The 22,376-nt window shown below is 31.2% G+C and overlaps 1 protein-coding gene across 3 annotated transcripts in view; it reads right to left on the reverse strand.

Annotated features, from left to right (window-relative positions):
* LOC146538257 (uncharacterized) overlaps nt 1-22,376 on the reverse strand; it is a 74,099-nt gene that overhangs the window by 27,066 nt on the left and 24,657 nt on the right. For all 3 annotated transcript variants that reach the window (XM_085186425.1, XM_085186426.1, XM_085186424.1), the window contains exons 2-4: nt 21,514-21,561; nt 2,188-2,375; nt 1,103-1,259 (exon numbers count right to left, since the gene is read on the reverse strand). In XM_085186425.1, coding sequence (XP_085042551.1) covers nt 1,103-1,259; nt 2,188-2,375; nt 21,514-21,561 — 393 coding nt within the window. The remainder of the gene's footprint in view (nt 1-1,102; nt 1,260-2,187; nt 2,376-21,513; nt 21,562-22,376) is intronic.

Genomic DNA, 22,376 nt, shown 5'->3' on the forward strand with positions numbered 1-22,376 from the left:
TACTCTTATACTATAATAATAATATTATTACAAATACTAAAATTTATAAATATTTTGATATTCAAGTAAACAACAAATAAACAAGTAATTTAATTTTGTAATTTAGTTAACCTATCCAATTGAATATCTGGTAACTGGGGCAGTGAAATCAACGTGTTATTAATCAACATTGTTAAGTATATTCAAAGGATAGACTTGAGATGGGAAAGGACGGGATAAGGGTCCCCAATTCAAAGCAATTAAGGGATAAACAAATTATTGCTTCCGTAAAACATTTTTCATTGTACGGATGAGTTTACAACGTGTTTGTAATTTGTAACTGAGGAAACAGTCAACATCTCTGAAATTTATAATGAAAGGGGAGCTCTATAGACTATTTATAAAAGTTTGACGGCAATTAACCCTTGTTTCAACGGTATGAACGTGAATAAATTATAAACTTCTTGTTAGAAAAGTTATGGAAGCCGGTGCAAGTCGGATTTCATCTCATTTTTTAATATTTACCTAATTACATTCCTCTGCAATTTGTAATGTTCTTTTAACAAATTTTTGTTACAGTTACCTATGTTGGAGCTTAGTAATTAACGCACTTATAAAATTATTCTTACAACTTTCGTGTACAATCAACACATGTTGATTGTACACGAAATAGAGAAAACATTTTAATACAAAATTTGCAAAGTCAAATTTCATTTCACAGAATGATTTCAAATAAATGATACATTCACTTCCTGTTTAGGAGCTAACTTGCTGATTATTTTAGGCATGGTTAATGAGCTTGATATATTAATTTATGTACTAATTTTAATTAGCCAATTTTGTAGTAATTTAATTGTAAACTATTTTAAACGATGGTTTATGGTGTGAAATTTGAATAAGTTACAGCCTAAATTTACATTTAATTTTGTCAACTTTCATAAATTGTACTTCAAATTGATCTACAATTCTGAATTTTTTATGGAACTCCGGTGCACGAGTCCGACTCGCACGTGATCATGCTTTTTTAAATTTTAAATTTAAAAGAGTATCAATAGAAGCTTCACTAAAGATATTAGTGTAAAATATAATAATTCCATTTTTAACCAATACAATTTATACATACCACGAGCTTTTTGCAATAGCGTTACAGTGGGGTTTTGTGCTTTTGGCAAGCGACTAGTCGAGCCCAATGAGTTAAGTCCCGTTGCTGGAGCGCTCTGCGACGTTCTGAGCCTTCCTTCGCTTTCCGAGCCACTCGTACATCCGTTTTGATCAGAATTCTGAAAAATATTACAATCTTCTCTAATTTTAATTGTTTTGAAAATGTAAAATTCCGGGTCTATTGTTAGAGTAATGAAATTCACAGAGGAAGTCGGGAAATGGGACCTACATAATTAAGAGTTGTGTGAATAAAATGTAAATTGAGAAGCTTGAGTCCTTGACCCGTGTGAGGATGTAGGCTAATTTCAGCATCCAGTATCCTTTAATCGTTTAATTAAATGTGTTCTTTATAAAAAATAAAATATGCTATTGTATGTCCATTATTAATGTTGTAAAAGTGTACATTATCCTTTTCTTCATATATTTCTCTATGAAGAGAAAGTCTATAGATATATTACTCCTCTTTCCATTTTTTCTCCTACACCTTTTGTCCATATGGGAATCGAACCTACAAGCGCCTTATCTGCACTTTACAGGTGGACAACCACCAAGATCAATGGTCAAAGCAATTTAAAAATAAATCAAGGACATTATTTGCTTATACCTAAAATTTATTTTGCAATTCACATATTCTTGCATATATCCATGTTAACTAAATACAGTCTTTACTTTTACACCTTTTTAGTTTCAGGTTTACAAATATAATTGTAAACATGCCAAGATCATGACTAGGTATCAATTAGTGTATAGTGTTATACTTATTATGTATGTGGAGAGTAAATATCGTTTCAAATATTTAAATTAAATAATGTGCCAAGCAGTTTTAGCAGTAATCGCTATTATTAACGGTTGCTTAATATGCTCAAGGCGTTGTACTTGTAGACGCAGAAACAAAAATTTAAAAAATGACTTTGAATTATATTTTTAGTATACTATTTATTTTGCCTCTTTACCAGAGCGAGGAAATGTAAATAATAAATAGTTTATTCCTCTGAGTGGGAATCGAACTCACTACCGTCGCGCTTACAGTCACATTTTCTAACTTACCCCAAATTTTCGTCGTGATGGGGGTGTGTCCTCAAAATGAACAGGACGGTAACTTTTCCTTGGTATTTGCGGGGACGTGGTGTTGCTACCGGGGGTCCACACGGGGGGTGGGGGCGGCGGCGGCGGAGCGCTAGGGCTTGGAGCACTTGGCGCTTCGCCCCCAGGAGACGCCCCTGGCCGCCAAATCGCTGGAAGAAATACGCATATTAATTATTGGCTCTAAATCACTATAAATATAACCTATTTGAATGGAAAATAAATACACACTGTATAAACAAACGGCACATTATGGATTATTTTATTATTGTCTCTTTAAATTAACAATATAAAAAATATATAATTTTACTTATTTCTTTTACCGTCTTTCATAAAATGTTATATTCTTATTAAGAACACACTTCAAAGGAACGCGGTCGACGTATCCTATACTTTACTTAACACCTTTATGGCGCTGTTGTGAGCCATTCTAACGCAAAACCGAAAGAATATATTTTCCGATAATGTTACATTTTATAGAGCCCACGGAGCTTTGTTCCATATAAGCAAAATGTCATTGAAATACTCGTTTAATAATACGAAATTCTGCTAAAGTATGTTTTTTTTACTTTTTTTTAACTTTCTTAAGCTAACTCTATTCTCTTGCCAATGTATATATAAAAAAAAAACTGACGGTAAATATGACATTTCGAAAGTAACTTTTATTACTATCCCCAGTCGAATAACATTGCTCTTTAGTACTCAACAGTTTGGAAACAATATGTGAACAAATAAAACTGTGAGTAAATTCGAAGGTTGAGTTATATACATATATATACCTATTTCATTCAATTTGGGTGTTTTCACACAGAGTACTGCATTTTACGATCTCGCTATAAATCTCCCTAAAGCGGACAATCGACGTGTGTTTATTCGGTCGTTTTGAGTAAATTGGGTTAGCAGACACAACCTGTATACATAATAATACAGACTATTAGGGTGATCGCTCTAAATCCCCATTATCTATCAATAAATGTTTACTTTTGCAAATATACTTTACATAATTGATCATTATTCAAAATAGAATTGAAAAACTTGTAACAAGTATGTAACTATTTATTCGTTATTTGATACGAACATATGTATGGCTTAGTGGTCAGGATACTGGAATGGTTTCAAAAGGGCGCTGTCTCGAATCCTACTACGTTGAAATTTCAGTTTTATACATACCTTTTCTGGAAATATTTTTCTTTCTTTAGTGCGGAATAATATATGTTAAAATAGAGTTGTCCAGTTTTATTAGGTACTAAAAATATTAATAATAATAGTTAATTTAAGTTTTGAATTGTTTTATGTTTCACGCCGAATAAATGATATAAACGACATAATATAGAAATGCACAAATCCGAAGTTAATATAAATTTGTGACATGTGACGAACTAAATGACGCTAGCTCATTAAGTTCTTTTTGCCTAGACTATAAAATTTAAGATATGTAAAGATTAAAACAAAAATAATACAAAAAACTCCAAAACAAATCAGGCGTTATCATTAAAATAAACATTTCCAGAAAAAAAAAAACGTTTTGTAGAGTTCATCCAATTAAATAAGTAACAAGAACATTGAATCCTATATTTAATAAATTGCTAAATCCAATTTAATAGGATTTAAGTGTCACGAACGTGCTATCGAGAGGAGAAAACAAAACGATTTTTATATCGTAAAATACGCCATTGCTTCTCGTATAATATAATATAGATATAGGTGAGGATTAAATCTGAACGAGATAGTTGATTACTTATTAAATTCAGGCGGCAGCATCAAAGGGAACGTAAATTAAAAATGAGCTTAGAATAGAATAGAATAGAAATAGCCTTTATTAACAAACTTAAATATTTACAATATATAATAAAGTACTTAAAATCTAGACATCGGTAAATTGTTTGTTTTGCTTTTCAGCATAGGCCTCCCCCAGATCCTTCCACACTTGACGATCGTGTGCTTTCCTCGTCCATGTTGCTCCCGCTGATGCTTTTATGTCGTCTTCCCATCTCCGTAGCGGCCGTCCTCTTTTCCGTTTTCCTTCCCTTGGATACCACTCTGTGACATCTTTAGCCCATTTCTCGAACCCACTCCGGATAATATGTCCTGCCCACTTCCATTTTAATTTTTTTACTGTGTATGTTACGTCTATTATATTAGTTTTATTCCTTATGGATTTTAATGTTAATTTATCTTTTTTTCTTATATACAGTATACTTCTTTCCATGTTATGTTGACATATTTTTAATTTTTGAATATTTTTATTAGTAAGGGCCCATGTTTGGCACCCATACGTCATGATAGGGAGTATGCAAGAATTATATGCTTGTCTTTTAACTTCTATTGGTATATATGAATTTTTAAAAATTTCTTTTAAGGACCAGTACCTTTTCCATGAAGAGTGTATTCGGTTTGTAATTTCCTTGTCGATCATTGCTATTGGTGAAATAATTTGGCCGAGATACGTGTATTCCTCGACATACGCTATGGTGTAATTGTTTACAACAATGGATATTTTTTTACTATTAGTCATTAATTTTGTTTTTGTCGTGTTCATTTGAAGCCCTACTGCATTGCTTTCTTTGACTAGCTCATTCAGCATTACTTGTAGCTGGTCCGGATTGTCGGTGATTAATACCAGATCATCGGCAAATCTGAGATGATTTAATATTGCCCCATTTATGTAGATTCCGTAGCTACGCCAGTCGAGATTTCTAAATACTAATTCTAATGTAGCCGAAAAGAGTTTGGGAGATAATGGATCGCCTTGTCTCACCCCATTCCTTATTTCAAACTTGTGACCTAATCTTTCTGTTTTTACTCTAGCCGTCATATTGCTGTAAATATTTTTGATCAATCGTATATATTTTTTGTGTACGCCTTGGTTCAGCAATGCGCTCCAGATACTCGAGTGTTTCAGAGAATCGAATGCCTTATTATAGTCTACGAATGCTATATAGTATGACTTTTGGTATTCACTATATTTTTCAATTATTTGCTTTACAGTATGTATGTGGTCGATTGTCGAGAATCCGCTACGGAATCCCGCTTGCTCCTTTGGCTGATTTTCGTCAAGGACGTTTGTAATCCGTGCTAGAATTATCTTAGAGAAGATTTTGTATAAACTTGACATCATGCTTATTGGTCTATAATTATTTATATCCTCTCTACTCCCTTTTTTATGTAAAAGGATAATTGTTGATGATAACCACTGATAAGGTATTCTTTCTGTAACAATTATTTCATTAAATAAGCAGTTTAAAGCGCCAAGTATAATATCCGATATGCCTTTCAAGAGTTCGTTGGATATTCCATCTTCACCAGGAGTTTTCCCACTTTTTTGTGATTGTAAAGCTTTGCTTATTTCATTATTTAAAATAGGTGGAACATCCTCTTCATAAAGATTGTCTTCTAGATTGAATACAAATGTGTCTTCGTTTTCTTTGTTGTATAGTTTTTTATAGAAATTTGTCGCTATGTCTGAGATGTCTGTTCTTTTTGATTTGTTTTTCTTTCTTTTGTCTAGCAGTTTCGGAATCCAATCTGTTGATTCTTGTAGTTCTTTCAAAGCTTTTTTTAATCCTCCTGTAGCCTTCATATGGGATATTATTCTTTCTGTTCTCGTCTTTTGTTTATGTTTTCGAATACTTTCTTTGATATCTTTACTGATTTTTGCTATTTTATTTCTATTTCTAGGTTTCTGTTGCAGTAATCCTTGACGTTCTAATATTAATTTTCTTGCATTTTCACCTACCCTGTCCGAATTTCTTTTAATTGATGACATCAATCTTTCCGCTTCTTGAAGTTGCTTTTCTAAATAATCGTATTTACTTTGTATAGTTTCTATTTCTTTTAACTTGTCTATTGAGGTTTTAATAGATGTCAAAGTTTCGTCCGGTAGTGGAAGATGTATTTGTTTTTTTGCGCTTCCCAAGTTTTTCCTAGAAGTCTTAGGTGAAATTCCAAAGATTTTCGCACGGACCATGCGGTGATCAGTGTTAAAATTTAATTGTTTGATTACACATACATCCATAAACAAATTTGGTTTATTTGTAATTATTAGATCTATTTCATTTTTCACTTTACCATTTGGAGAAATCCAAGTCCACTTCCTGTGTGTTTTTTTATTGTAGAAGCTATTCATAATATACAAATTCTGTTCGTGTACAAAGTCGACAAGCCTTTGACCATTCTGGTTACGTTTTCCAGTGGTATATGGACCTATATATTTACTTTTGAAGTTTGCTATTTTTCCTATCTGGCTATTGAAATCACCTAGTAGTATTTTTGTGCTATGTGAGCAATCTAATGTAACCTTCAGTTCATTGTAGAAGCTATCTTTTGTTTCTATATTGGATACTTCAGTGGGTGCATAGACCTGAATTAGCGATATTGGTTGCTTGTAGCCTGGTAGGGCAATGTTTAAAACAGCTATCCTATCCGATACTCCAATGAACTCCTCTATCTTTGGTTTGAGATGCGCCTTCACTATGAATCCAACTCCATATTGGCCAGGAATTTCGTTCTTATAGCAGAGTAGGTAATCGCCGTGGTCTTCTATCTTTTCTCCTGAACGTCTTATTTCGCATAAGCCCACTATGTCCCATTTTAGAATTTGGAGAGCTTGTTCTAATTCGTGTAATGATTCAGATGATTTTAAAGATCTGGTATTTAAGGTTGAGATATATATAGGTTGTTTTTTACATTTTGATTCTGGGGGGTTGTGGTCAATAACCCCACGGTGACCAGCCGGATTGGGGATTTGTAAGGTTTTTATTTGTTTTAATTGTTCTAGTTGAGATTTTCCTCGTTTACCGATGTCCAATAATTCCTATGCCTTAGATGTTGTTTTCTCACTCAGAGAGTGTGATCTGCCCCTCATATACGCAAACGGATCTGTTTTTTGTAGTTTTGCTGGAGCTAAGATAGGTTTTGCAGGCCCTTGATGCAAAGACTGAAGTGGAGATACTGAATTGTCTCGCTTTCTTTTATCTTTCTGTTTTACTATAAGCTTATTGTTTTTTATATAAGCTTCATTACCCTTCTCCTTTTCTTTATTAACTTGTTGTTGTAATTCCTTGCGTATCATTAAAGTTTCTTTCGATAAATCTTCGGTCATATAAGTATTTGGTGGCATTTTGGTTCTGCATTTTAGAATTTCGATTTTTTTATTGAGCGTAGTAAGTGAGATTAGAATTGGTCGTATCTTATCTGTATTTGTTCTTCCGATTCTATGAATTTTATTAATATCATATGATTCTATTTTAATATTTAGTTTCGAAAATATTTCCGATATCATGTTGCAAAGATCGTTGTGACTATTTTCAGTTTCTTTTATTCCATGGAATATAATATTATTCTTTCTGGTCATATTTTCCAAGCTAATAATTTTTTTATTTAGTGTTTGTATTTCCAATTTAAGATATTCGTTTTCTTCTTTTAACGGTTTAATCTTTTCATCAATCATTAGCATAACTTTTTCAGATACAGAGTTGGTAATTGCAATAGTTTGTTTTTCGAATTCTTCTTTCATCATGTTAAGCAGAGTTGACATATCTGAACTTAGTATATTCTGTGGTGTATTCATTGTTGCAAATTCGTAGCGTGGAACGAAACGTTTTTTTTTTTTTGTTAGGTTGGTAGCTTTGAGTTGTGAAGTTGACAGTACTAACTTCGTGCTTGTTTACAATTTGCAAATGAAGTTGTGACTTAGCAAATTTGCATATAATAACGGGTAATCAAATCTTGCACTTACTTCAAAATTTAGTAATTAGAAGTATATTCTTGTTAATTACTTGCGTTACGTGTTGTTACTTCTTAGTTATTGTGAAATTTGTGGTTCAAACACGTTAATTTTAAATATAGTATCACTTTTTTAATAAATACAGGGAGCGACCCGACTTAGCGTGTTGTGTGTAGAAGCACCGGAAACGGAAACGGAAAAATGAGCTTAAACGATTTCAATTAAGGTTAAATTGAGAAAGCCTTGCACACGCTCATAGAACTTACTTTGAGTATATTACCTACTACTACGATGTGTGCTAATGATGAACCATTATGAGATTTGTAAACAATAAAAACATGTAGTATGCAAAAACATGATACTCATTATTTTCTTTGGTAAATAGCTAGTGTCCATTAAGTATTTTAAGATCTCTATTTGTACTAGAGACTCACTCTACATAACAACGTGGCTCTGCTCGCTTAAATTTTCTCATTTATTTTCTATACAAGTCAAACGATAACAAACTATTTTAATTTTTTTTTGTTAAAATATTGACATAGGATAGTTTTTTTTTAAATTTAAAAATATGTTTACAAAGTTTCATGATAATTGGTTGAGTAGTTTTTTTCCTAATTTTAAATTTCCCTTAAATTTTTATAAATATAAAATTCTCAAATTGAAACTTATTTTTAATAATTTCAAAAATATTCAATTTTAACTCTCCTATGAACGTCGTCGTTAATAAGTATAGCATAAATAATTTGTATAAACAATTGGTATTTTGTTCAAGGTTTATTATTCATAAAGCACCTGTACCATTGTATAATTTATGCGTAATATATTTTCATAGGTATATAGCTTGTAATTTGGAATTTAAACATACAAAAAGAATGTTACCACTTTAAAAAAAATCTAATTTGAAAGTTGACTGTTATTTATTTTTTTGTTAATGGCAACATAATTAATAACACTTAGCTAAAAAATAAATAAATAATAACACTATCCATTTTCTTCTTTGTATATTGTATGTACATAACGCCACAAGTACCTAATTAAGCTATAAATAATATTAAACGCTAATTTCTCCAAGCATCTGGTGAATACTAGTTATTTAACTTTCTTTTTGAGTTACATTAAGGATTCCCGTCACAAAAACGGCATGCGCGGCTTACTAACTTGTCGTACGAATAAACTTTACTAGCCGACTTTTTGCTCCAAGTTGTCGAAACAGCTACAAAAAAGTTATTTTTGAAGGCTATATAGCGTCACGTGTAATTACACGGAGGATTGGAGACTTTTTTAATGTAAGAAATAAAAAAAATCTGAAAGTAGAATCTTGTGAAAACTTTACGCTTTTTGCTTTATTTACATGTTAATTTAGAAATAAATGTACATAGAGTAATAATTATAGAAAAAAACGACATAATTACGAAATATAAACGAAATGGAAACAGGACAAATTCAAATGCATTTTTGATTCAATGTTTTGTACATTTCCGCGTAGTTGCAAAATATATAAAAGGAATATAGGCCTGTATATATTATCTTTTTTGCAGTTTCACACCGTAACCCGCATATATCAGAGCAGCCAGAGAGTACCTAGTGTTAAGACACTCCATTCTCTACTTTCCACCAAATTTTCCAGGCATTGGCATTGGTATTTAGCATTGGTGTTCAGTAGCAGAACTCCACGTCGCTCTTTGCCCCGACACCAGAGCGAACAAATGAAAATATTAAAAATCGCATAAATCTCATTGCTTCGCGTGGAATCGAACCCAGTCACACGTTTTTAACCCTGCGCAACAACTGACCTCATAACTTTGGATGTGAATATAAGTGATACTATGTTAGAAAAAAAACATAATATTGGTCATATTGCAAATTCTCGTATTTGATTCAATAATCAATATGTGAATTTATTATTATAATTTGTGTTTACCGCTATTGCGGTTATACACCACTGACATATGTGTCGACTCATCTATGGAAAACCATTTCAACGATACCAATAACTGTAGAAACTATAGTTAACTATAGTTAATAGTGATGTACCTATACAAGTTTACAATTTTAGGTTGCATTGTTCACATTATTCTAATGCAATGTTTGTTCGTGCATCATTACATATTATGATGAATTACTATTGTGTATTGAATATTAATTTCATTTTGTTATTCGGTATTATTTGAATAGTTAAAATCTAGTAACAATTAATTGAAGCATATAGCATAGTCGAGGCCAGTTGTGGTGCAGGGGACAAGCTATGACTGTCAGCGAGATAGGCTGTGGGTTCGATTTCCACTCGAGGAAATGAAATATTTAATATCTTCAATGTCTCTAGAATTCGGCGGAAAATGAGGGATTCTGCTGTGTGCGTACAGCGTGAAATTGAAAAATAAATCTTTTGGCCCATTTATAGATATTGTGTGTTGTTTGAACCTTACGCCAAACACTTTTTAGTACAGATTTAAAAAAACGCCTATTTCTAAATATAATCCAAATAGAAATATTTTACATTAGACCCGATCACCTATCGCACCGCTATATTTCTACTGAGCAACGATGGTGTTTCGAAACAATGATATTTCTTTTAAGTATAAAATACGAGCTATCATAATATGCTATTTTATCTTCCTCCTAAACAAACTGATTTTTAATTCTTTTACAATATGACAATGATGTCGTTTGAACTAAATACTATAACTATAACATTATATATACTAGAAAACCTTGAAAAAGATCCAAAGTATTAGTACATAACGCAGCAGTTACGAGCACGTTAATTTTATCTCGTCGACAGAAATTGTTACAAACACTTGGCCGTCTTTTCATTCATTAAAACTTGGCTATTCGCTATTTAAAGTTATTAAGCGAAGAAAATTTTCTACAGACATATTTTTCATTGAATTAACTCCGGCCATTTAACAGAATATAATCTGTGGTTTTTTTCTTTGAGAACTTATTTTATTGTTCAGAAAGTGTTAGGCTTAAGTTTGACAAGTATAATCTTATTATTTCAAAGATATAGATAAAAGCTTTTAACTATAAATTCTTTTTGGAGAACTAAAGGTAGTACTTAGATTTCAGTACTTTTAAAATACTTCAGATGAAGGTAATGAAAAACGTACGAACGTATTCATTAATTTTTTACCTTACTTCACTGATAATTTGTAGCATATAATTAATTAATTGTATATCTTGCTTCAATATATACGTAAAAATACTGTAAATGTTATTGGCATACTGTAGTTCTACCGAGCTCCCTCGACTACTTACCTGTAACAAATAAAAATAAAACATTAGCATTATATAAGAGAGTGTAGAGCTAGAGGGGAGTTTTTAATGTTGTTTATTTATGTGCCTTTGTATTTTAGTAATGGTTACTCAAATAGCGTCGTTTCCTGTTTTCCCTGACGCCCTCTGCCAATATTATACAACTTGTCAAAGTGCCAGAGCACTAAGGTGTTGTGACCTGTGTTACCGTGTTGACACATTCTGTGATTCATTGGTAATAATATTTTCCTTTCTTTATTGACAACTTGACCTATATAACTTACTTTGCATATACAAAGGTTAATGTTTTTATAGAGAACAAAAAGGAGAAAAAGAAAAGAAAAAATATAGAGAATATTTTAGAATTGTACTATGACAACTACTACCGCCCGGTTATTTAGCCTGAGTGAAATATGCAAATTCTCAAGTTTATATATAATTTTCTGAAAATCTATTACCAAAATAATAATCAAAGACAAGTTTTTATACGAAATAATAATTTAAATCAACTTCTCCGCTGACACACATCTCTAAAATAGCATTTCTATTTTTATCTCCGTTCTCCTAATGACTAGGAGCCACACATCAAATTTGGTTCATTGCGTAACAGACGGCTGGGTGAGTAACGTATGCGTAGTTTTATAGCGTTAATAGGAGAGATAACGTTTGAAAATATTCCGACAGTTTATTTCAGCAATGGGTTTAAAACGCGAAAATATTTAAGGTACTTAACATAAATATAGCTTGCAATATAAAGTTCTTAAGCGGCCTGTTTATATCTATTAAGATTATCGATATTTATAGTATAGGAAAAAATACAATTAGAAGCATTCAATAACGTAACCAAAAACGACGATTTTTTTTTACTTTTGTCTGTTTGTCTATGCGATAATAATAATCTCTTATAGCTTAATTGTAGCTTTCTTTATATTGAATTAGCTTAAACTTTACTTTTCAATACAGGTGTAGATATTGTTTTTAATATAATATTACTATTGTCAAACGAAAGCACTGCTGATTACTAAATTAATAATCTTGTAGTTAAAGCGGGCGAAGCCGCGATCGGATTGCTAGTATTTTATATAAATTGAATGCATTAAGTTTTCATTTATATACAGCATAAAGTTTATTTATTTGTATTTAATAAACAAAATGGACCTAGTTTGAAACAAGACCAACTCAAAATAACGTACCATCAACATCAAGTTTAATTACCGATATGAATACGCCAGGGTAAACACTGCCGGCGTATTGGCTACAATGAGCGCTCTCGAATTTAACAGGGATAAATTATTAACTAGCCGTCAGCATCCACTGATATCCAGTTGAGATAATTAAATAATTATTGAATATGACCTCGGCAACTACGGCCTGAAATATCTGATATTTGTCTTTTGTGTTAAATTTATATTTAACGTTTTTCAAGAATCGATTTTTTCATATTCTACAAATTATAAATATTTGTAGAATATGAAAAAATATATAGCAATAGATATGAAATATCAATGATGTTCATTTTATGCAGTTACGTATATTTAACAATGTTCCTTAGGTTTGTTGTTTCTTTTTATGAGGTTTTTAATAAATTTCCACTTATAAGGTAAAATTTAAATATCACGGTAGAGAATTTTAAGATTTATGAGACAAATTACATATTTTTTAAATATAAATTTTATTTATTTATAATAAATTGCTTATTCTTACATGAGTATCTATTTTTTATTATTTTTGAAATTCCATTATTAGGCCATTCCACTATTATAAATAAGAAATATAAAATACATTTTTTAAATATACCTACCTACTTGTTTTATAACAATAATAGATTTAATGATACAAAACAGAATAAAACGTGAGGTCACAGGGCATCTGGCGGTAACCGAGCATATACTCGCTATTTTTATCGCCGCCATTAACTGATATCGTCATTTGAATTTATTAAGCGTGTGGAAATAACAAAAAAAATACTTACAATGACTAATTTAAATATTATTAAATACTAGTGGACCCGGACGCGGCTACGCCTGCTTCAACTATAAGAATATTTATATAAGAATATTCTCAATAGAATTAGTAAGAAAATATAAGCTCAAATAATCAAAAAGAATAATAAGTAGATACACATTATTAGAAAAAAATATCTGAGTTATTGAAATGAACTAACAAAAGGATTAAAAGTAAAAGGATAGGTATTCTTAATATTAGAAAAAGTACCTAAAGTTTTCCGTGCGTGCGTACATAGATATCGACTCTACGAAATAACTAAACATTTCTCTCTATTAAGTAGGATAATTTTAGCGGGCAATATCAAATAAAATAAGAAGATAGTCAAAGTGTATTTTAAATTAATTATAAACAACAAATAAAGTTCGAAATTGTATGAAAATTTATAAAACCGTCAACGTCATCTGCCCGTTCGCGTCGGTCAAACTGTGCCGCCCGCTAGGTGGCTAGGTCATTTGGAATCAGTGACATCTCCTTAATTATTTATTAGTATGTTATACAGTAAACTATAATTTCAATCTAGATAAAATGCTAAAAGTGACTATTATATTTATTTTCATAAGGATGAATATCAAAACGTCGCGGTAGCGGTCGCGTAGCAACGACGGTTGTTATTAACATGGCAGAATAAATTGCATGTCAAATTAGAATGTACTTTAAAATATATTAGTATATATGTGTAATGTAATGTTATATAGCCTATAGCACTTCTGAAGAATGCAGCTTTCATACAAAACAAAAACAATGAAAATCGGACCAGTAGATCCAGAGATCTTAGCGTTCAAACAAACAAACAAACAAACTCTTCCGCTTTATTATATTAGTATAGATTGTACATAACGTATATAATGTATAGAAATTTATATTTTTAATGTACGTCAGTAATTGTATGGGGTAGAGTTTTGCAACTCTACGTGAAACGTCTCTAAATAAGCGGTAAGTTGATAACAGAGTGATTTATCTCTATATTTTATATAAAAAAATATTTTTATAAAATAACCAAACTTACAATGTCACACATTGGCCGTAATTTAACGCGTACCAATGTCACGGTGTCGTAACTGTTCTAATTACTATTTTAAAAATAGTCACTCGGTATAATACATTTACACTACAACATTTTTATTTAGGATTTTTCTGGAAAATAAACGTTGTATATTAATTAAATTAAAATTGTTATACTTTAAATTAATTTTGACTTTTACAGTTTGTTTTGTTTTTTATTAAAATAATAAAAAGCGCCTCTAATAAATTATTAACGCAATAAAAAAATATAATTGAACACCCAATGTCCCCAGAATACGGCGGAAAATGGGAAATGGACTATCGTAACACAAGGTTCCCTTTGTCTACCTAAATAAAATAAGAAAATAGTGAATGATTTATGTCGATAGTATGAACGTAGTGTTCACGTTAATTTGAACGAATGTACGTAACTACAAACAAAAGGGGGTTTATTGATAACATCGCTTTTGGCAAACAAAACGAACAATAACGACACAATAGAGCTTTTACGAAGATAGACCTTTTGTGCTCTGTGAAGGGGACAGACTTCTTAGCATAATCAGATATATATTTTTTTACATAATAAAATAATTTATTACTTGTTTATTACTTTAGTATTGATCAATTGAGCGAATGGCTAGGAATATTGATTGTTAAACTGGAAATTTAGAGAGTCTAGTGTTAAGAAACACCGCTCTCCACACAGTTAAATGGCGGAACTCGACGGAGAAATGAAAAGATTAAATATTTCATTTCTCGAGTGGGAATCGAACTCACAACCTGCCGCATTTACAGTCACACGCCTGTATTTTTACTGTTCTTGTAATTAATATGGAATTGTTATGTCGATGGATGCTAACATGGTAAATATTAAATATTTTCACGGTATATCCGATCAGAGTACTGTTTGCTTTACCATATCAACCATACGTTTTGCTGCCGTGTAACAAGGCCACCACCCTCACTGACGCAAATCAAACGGAGTTAATTCTATTATGCTTTTCTACATCTGTAATACTTTACATTTGTTTTTTTACAAAAGAAGTTTAAAAAAAAAAAAAAGATAATAAGAAGTTTAAGAAAATTTGAATATCTTCCAAATCTTCCTGGGGAAGGCTCTTTCAGGGTAAGTATACAGAAGTAAATGCAACTTGCAATAATAATTCAAAAACAAAATTTCCCAAAGTTGCCATTTAGTTCTCTTTTGTTCAAATATTTTATATGTTGGTGTAAATCTGTGCAACATAATGGAAAAAGTTGTAACAAGTATTTCGAACGCATTATGTGCCATTAATATTCTAACGAGTTGCCGACGAGAGTCAACTTCGTACTTTATAATATAGACGTATCTACGGTAGAGTTCGATAGCAAATATAACGTTAATACTTTTAAGTCAATTTTAAGTAAAGGCGTTGAATTGCTTCCCTACAAATAATTCTTCTTATTAAATATATATTTTTAATTACACGCTGTATCACGCACAAAGCAGGGTATATAGAGGGGGTCTAGTGTTAAGGTATTCCATTCCTCACTTTCCTTCGAATTCTGGGGGCTGTTGAGGGACGGAAATCAATAAAATAAAATATTAAATATGTCATTTCCTCGAGTGGGAATCGAATTCACAACCTGTTACGTGTACACTTTGGGTCCCTGCGCCACGACTGCCCTCTAATTCTAATTATATTAGAAAAGATTCTTATGTATTCCATTATGTGGTCTCTATTATATGAGTCTTTTGTGAATCAAATAGCTGTATTGTTAACAAATAATTACAAGCACGCACTAAGACTATATAGATAGATGGCATATACGTAGGTATGGGTTCCCGTGGGGGTTGGGGGGTGTACCCCCCTTCATTGTGACATCTCTACTCCCCGATAATAACGAGGCCGTGTTGATGAACTCCATTTTCAACTAGGAATGCGCTACGTATTCGAATCGAAGTAGGGGAATTGTGCTTAAGATGACATACTTTTTGTTTGAAGACAAATATTTCAAATAAATAAAGTTATCTGAGAACAGCATATTGCGTATACTATTATATATTTCATAATCAACGAAATTATTTTAGTTTCAGAACAATCATCTTTCAAACATCATAAAAACAAACAAAAATCGCACTTAGGTCGACCAGTGTAAGACGATATATCTACAGGGCAAAATGACATACTTAGTATGTGGCATAAAAACGCCATCATTATTTGTCGAGCATAGTTCACCAATTAATAGTTTCTTCTTTGCTGGGGGGCTTTTATATAGTATTAAGGCCAGATGTTGCAAATTTTATGAGGTGGGATTCCGTTATCAGAAAAGGGAAATAAGCTTCGTCACTTGCGGCTATTGAATGCCCTTGCTCTAGCAGCCTTATCCATGTCTTCTTGTGACCAATATATATTCGTTTGTAATTGCCAGGCATTTTGTAGGTAAAGCAAAAAAATATATCGATTCTATTTATAAGGGTAAGATAGTATGCCATCTTATACTCACGTTATGTATGTCATCTTACCCAATAGATATATGAATTTAATTTTAACCGTTGTGACAAAAGTTTATAGGTTAGGATGCGCTTTTAGCGTAAGTTGTGTCATATAATATTCCTATTTTACATTTATAATTAGTTCAAATAGAAAATCTTTATCTTACATGTCTTTTCACCATCAAGCAAAAGCGAAAGAAAAATTTGTTGCAATTGAAATTAACGAAAACATAAATTACTTGCCCATCTGCATTCATTTGCACCCATACTGAATTTAAGCACTAGCTGCATCTACAGACACTCTCTAAAACGTCACAAGATCGCACTTAGCGCTAATAGTTTCATCAATATTGGTAGTGTGTCATCTTATCATAGTATGCCATCTTGAGCACAATTCCCCTACTTACTTAGACTCCTCTAATGTAAGCTTACTTATTTACTATTCATAGTATCACAGTGGAGAATTTAAGTTTTATTAAAAGAGTTTTCATTAAATAAGTCCGTAATCGGCACTTATAGTAATAACCTAATAAAAATAAATTAATCCTTGAATATAATATATTTCTATAGAGATGAATACATTGCAAATTAACTTTATCGTAGAGCCATTTATATAATTTATATAGAATTTATTTATTATTTAAGAGTAATATTTTCATTAATTGAAATTTCTAAAAAAAGAAATTGAAACGAATAGAATTTTTTATCTTGAATTAAAAGCATTATTTATTTACAATATTTTACACATTTTAAACAGAAATATATACAATGTACACACTAGACAAAGGACAAGGCGAATATGTAGTACTGAAAAAAAGAATCAACAATTTGATACAATATCGTTCTACTATTTGTTTAACCAATACAGGCAAAAATTGCTAAACATTTTAGGCAGAATTAAATATTGGGAACGTTATTTACTCTCAGAAATTTTATCAAACTGAATGAGAAACATGTATTCCAATTTCCAAAATAAAACAAATACTTATATGAAACACGAAATGCTACCAATTCTTGTAAGCGAATGCTATATGAATAAATATTTTCAGCAATATTCATTGTAAATAAACCATATTATTACTTACCTTATTCAGGGATCAGAGTTTATTATACGTTAAATCTTAAATATATTTTGCTTAGCTTCACGGTGTATTCTTCACTGAGTAAGAGCAGGGAGGCAGAGAGTACCTAGTGTTAAGACACTCCGTTCCCCACAGTCCACTGAATTCTGGAGGTCCCTGTGTCACGACTGACCTCATAGTGGCAGTATTCATGCCTACAGACTGAACTGGCTAGGTTTCAACGAATAACTACTTTTTAGTGATTAAATATTTTCTAATTGCTTCTACATATATCTACATAGGTTTATAATAGGCTTTTTCGAGATTTCTATTTAAGCGAGAAATTATACTTATCTTTAACTTATTTGACCTAGATACATCTCTAACAAATTAAATTGTGTAAATTTTGAACCAATTTCATTTCCGTGAGAATAGAATCGGCTACCTTTCGCGTTTACAGTCAGATACAGTACAGTTGCGCTACAATGGCCTTAAAATGATATACTTATATTATTTTTTATTTGATCTCAATAACAATACCAAATATTTTAACTTAGTTAAAACGTCCACCTCGCATCCTTGAAATGAACATTTATTTACGACCTTACATTAACTTTACTACTCGTATGATATTGAACGTTGTAGAATAGGAACTATAAAACACGAAACTGTGTCAACGTCTATATGTACATACATATTTATATATTTACATTTGTATGTTAATTAATTAATTTAAATTGCAGAGCAATAGTCAAGAATTCCTATAGAGAATTGACATTTTAAATTTTTATGGCTTATGTCATTAAAACTTTAAAATGTCTTATATTTAAAAAAAATGTTACCAAAATTCTAAAATATTATTCCTATTATTTACCTTTTCCTTTTATTTGCTTTTATTTATCTTTTATATCTTGAAGTAATGAGGTTTGCTTGCTTGAGGCTAATTGTGGCGCAGGGACACAAAGTATGACTGTAATCGCGACTGGTCGTGGGTTCGATCCCCACTCGAGGAAATGAAATATTCATATTTCCATTTCTTCGCTCTGGTGTTGAGTACACCAACTCAGCACGCAATACCTCCGGAATTGAAATTTTTATTCTATACAAAAAATACGGCTTTTTGCTTTTTTTTTGTATATTTTGATATAGAATTAGATAACTTAGAGTCCTAGAAATGTGAATGCAAAATAAAGAACAAAGTGATTAGTATCTCAGTCTATGAACCCATAAGGATAAGACTCCGTGATACATTACGTAACTTAAGATTACAGCCCTTAGTTTATAGTCTAATAAAGGTTAGTTATAGTTTACATAATATTTCGTTTAAGCCAATGTGAAATACAACCCTAAAGAAGAGATAGTTTAAACTATATATATTTTTCTGTTTTCACCTTGTCTATGTACTTTGGGTATGAAAGATATCTTAGGATGAAATCTCTCTATCTCTATATCTTTCTCTGTTTACAATTCATATAGCGCGCGTATGATGATGACTTTAGATTTAATTTGGAGGCTTGTTTATGTAAAAATATATCCTCTGTTAGAATATAAAGAACATTCTGAGGTATTAAACGAAAAAATAAATGCTCGAAATGCGTGAAGATAAAGAAAATTACACCGTTATTGTACTATAATAATTCGTATATAATTCTTTAATAATAATAAATATATAGATTATTTCAGTTGGCTATTTTTTAAAACTTAGTAGAGTTTAAATTTTTAACTTTATTTAGCTTTTTAGCAGGGTAGGCAGAGAGAAACCTGGGAATCTAGTGTTAAGACACTCCCATTAAAACATTTCCATTTCCCACTTTACGCAAAAACCTGGAGGCATTGCGTGTTCACGGAACCCAACGCCGCGTTTTGCCTCGTAGAGTCTACTCGTACTAGTCCTCGTTCTAGAGTGAAGATATCATTTATTAAATATTTAATTTCCTCGAATGGGAATCGAATCCACAGCAGTCGCGTTTCTAATCGCAGGCGTGTACTATTGGCCTATATTATTTTTAAATATTATCATCTATCTACACTACCTGTATTTGTTTTTATTATCACGAGAAGGAAGTGCACGCGTTATCAGAATGACGCAATATTAGCTCGTAGTATAGCATAGTATAGCCCACCCGTGGTCTTTACAACGCAGACTTTAACTCGATCGTTACTTTTAATATGGTAATATACGTTACGTGCATTATTAAACTACATAGCAGCTATTTTAACTTTGTTTCACTGCGCTAACAGAGATTTTTCAAATTTTATTTTTTTAGTAGTAGTACCTTTTTACTCGTGTTTGTTTATATACTAGGACTAGGTATATTTAATTTTAAAAAGAGTGCTCTTTACAATTCAACGTTTTATGTTTTTAGCAGGTATTTTAAAATAATTCAAAATAAAAATTCTTTCTGTTTTAAAAACTGTAGTGGATTAGAAAATATTTTTAAGTAATATTCGCATACTTTAAATATGAGCGGCAATTCCGGCTAGCAATGTCAATTCTATGTCAAAAGTATTTTATGTTCAACATTTCAGAATTCTTTATATATTTCCTGAAAGTTTATCAGGGCAAAATTGTATATCTCAATCTAAAACTATTTAAAAGTTTCATTAAAACTAATAAATACTTTTTGTTATTTAAAGGTTATATATCAAGGCTAGCTTTTATAAGTAGAAGGTAAATGAAATTATTTGGTCAGAAGAAATAAAATCTTATTATTTGACTGAAATGTTCCTGATAAATTCTTTTCCATTCGATTCACCCAGCTACCCAGCCTGGCCGTATCGTAAAAGTCCCGTCGGTAATAATATGAAGAAATGCTAATGCTCGCTTTATGGGCCTCAATTTATGTCCTTTTAAGTTATGATTGCTAAAATGTAGCCGTGTAAGTCAATTTTATCTATTAAAAAAATATATACATATTTTTTATTAAAAAAAAACTATAATAAAAGGCAATTATAAATTCGAAAATGTCTAATCTAATTATACAATATTAGTTGAAAGTCCAAACAACACACTCATACTATTGTGTTAAGAGGTTAAATCACTGAAAACACAAACTTTCCAACACATTCCAAAATAATTAGTCAAAGTTAGTTAATTTTCGTGTATTAGATAGCAAACAAACAAACTATAGGTAGAACTTCCGTGAAGCAAATAATTTGAATTCGTTTAAGAAATTTTAGTTGATTTGTTGGTTTAATATTCAAAAATTGCCATTTTTTAAAGTAATTAAAATGTAAAATTTTATTATACATTTTATACGTTTATTCCACACTCTGAAGGAAAAATCCTTTTTTTAGAAAACGTAAAAAATTTGAACACGCACCTCTTAGAATTTTTTCATACATTTTCCAAAAAAATAAATATTTTATATAGTTTTTCCAACAATTATAGCGAAAAATGTACTAATACATTTCAAGGTTAAAGCTATTCTTATGTTAATGTATTTTATCATTCTTTGTCATTTGCACATACATGGCTTGACATTTCCATGTCCTTCTCAATACATGTTATGTCACATATTTATAATAGTGAAGTTATTTCCTGGTGTTTTTTAAATTAGACAATTTTATTATTATTTTATACGTATCGTTAAATCATTAACTAAGATCTTTTAAAAATTTATATAGATTTTATTTATTTGAAAACTATTTTTGAATTTATACAGTATATTAATAATAATATATACATTATATTAGCAAATTAACGTCCACTGTTATTTAGGGGCCACTCGGAGGAAAACACAACATTCTGTCAAAGCTAATACCTGGCGAGGACGAGCGCGCTTTGAATGTCGGCGCGATCATCACGGTCTCTGGAAATCACAATCAAATCTATGAAATTTCTCGTTCACATAAAATATATCCGTTACTAAATTAATAAACGAAAGTTTCTAGAAATAATGCTTAATCAATATATTAATTAAGAAAATCGAAATGAAAGGAGAAAACATTAACTAATTAATTTACATAAAGATTTTCTATTGAAAACTTCTAGAACTCTAGTTAAATATGTTATCAGCTATCTCTATCTACCTCGTAAAGTGAGAAAAATGTAAATTAATCTAAGAATTTCGTTCATAAAAGATAAGAGTATTATAACAAAGTGAGTATATTTAATCTACTCTATCTAATATCTAACAAACACAATAGTGTTAATGATAAGGAAACACTGTTTTCGTTGAAGGTGAAGGATTCGGGTCATTCGGCCGGTGCGTCACTCCGAACGGTGCTGAACAAATATTGAATTAACGTGTACGGAATAATTGTGGAGAAAGCCCGTTGCCCGGTCAGGGTAACGAAGCAACATTGTGATAACAAAGGTGGCTCTATCATCTAAATATATTTAGCACTTTAATTAATGAAATTAGTATATTTTATTTTAATGATAATGTTCAGGCCAGTAGTAGTGTAGGGGCACAGGCGTGTGACTGTGAACGCGACAGGTTGTGGGTTCCATTCCCAGTCCAGGTGTCGAGGCAAAGAGCGGGGTTGAGTTCCACTACTCAACACGCAATGGCTCCAGAATTCGGTGGAAAGTAAGGGAACGGTGTCCCTAAGTTTACCACTGCCTTTTCCCTGCCTACCCTGCTGTGTGCTTCAGCTATTTAGGGCTTCTTACAAAAGTGAT

The sequence above is a fragment of the Heliconius melpomene genome, chromosome 6 (genome assembly GCF_056956725.1).
Source record: "Heliconius melpomene rosina isolate 202511_hmr_F chromosome 6, ASM5695672v1, whole genome shotgun sequence".
Lineage (NCBI taxonomy): Eukaryota > Metazoa > Arthropoda > Insecta > Lepidoptera > Nymphalidae > Heliconius > Heliconius melpomene.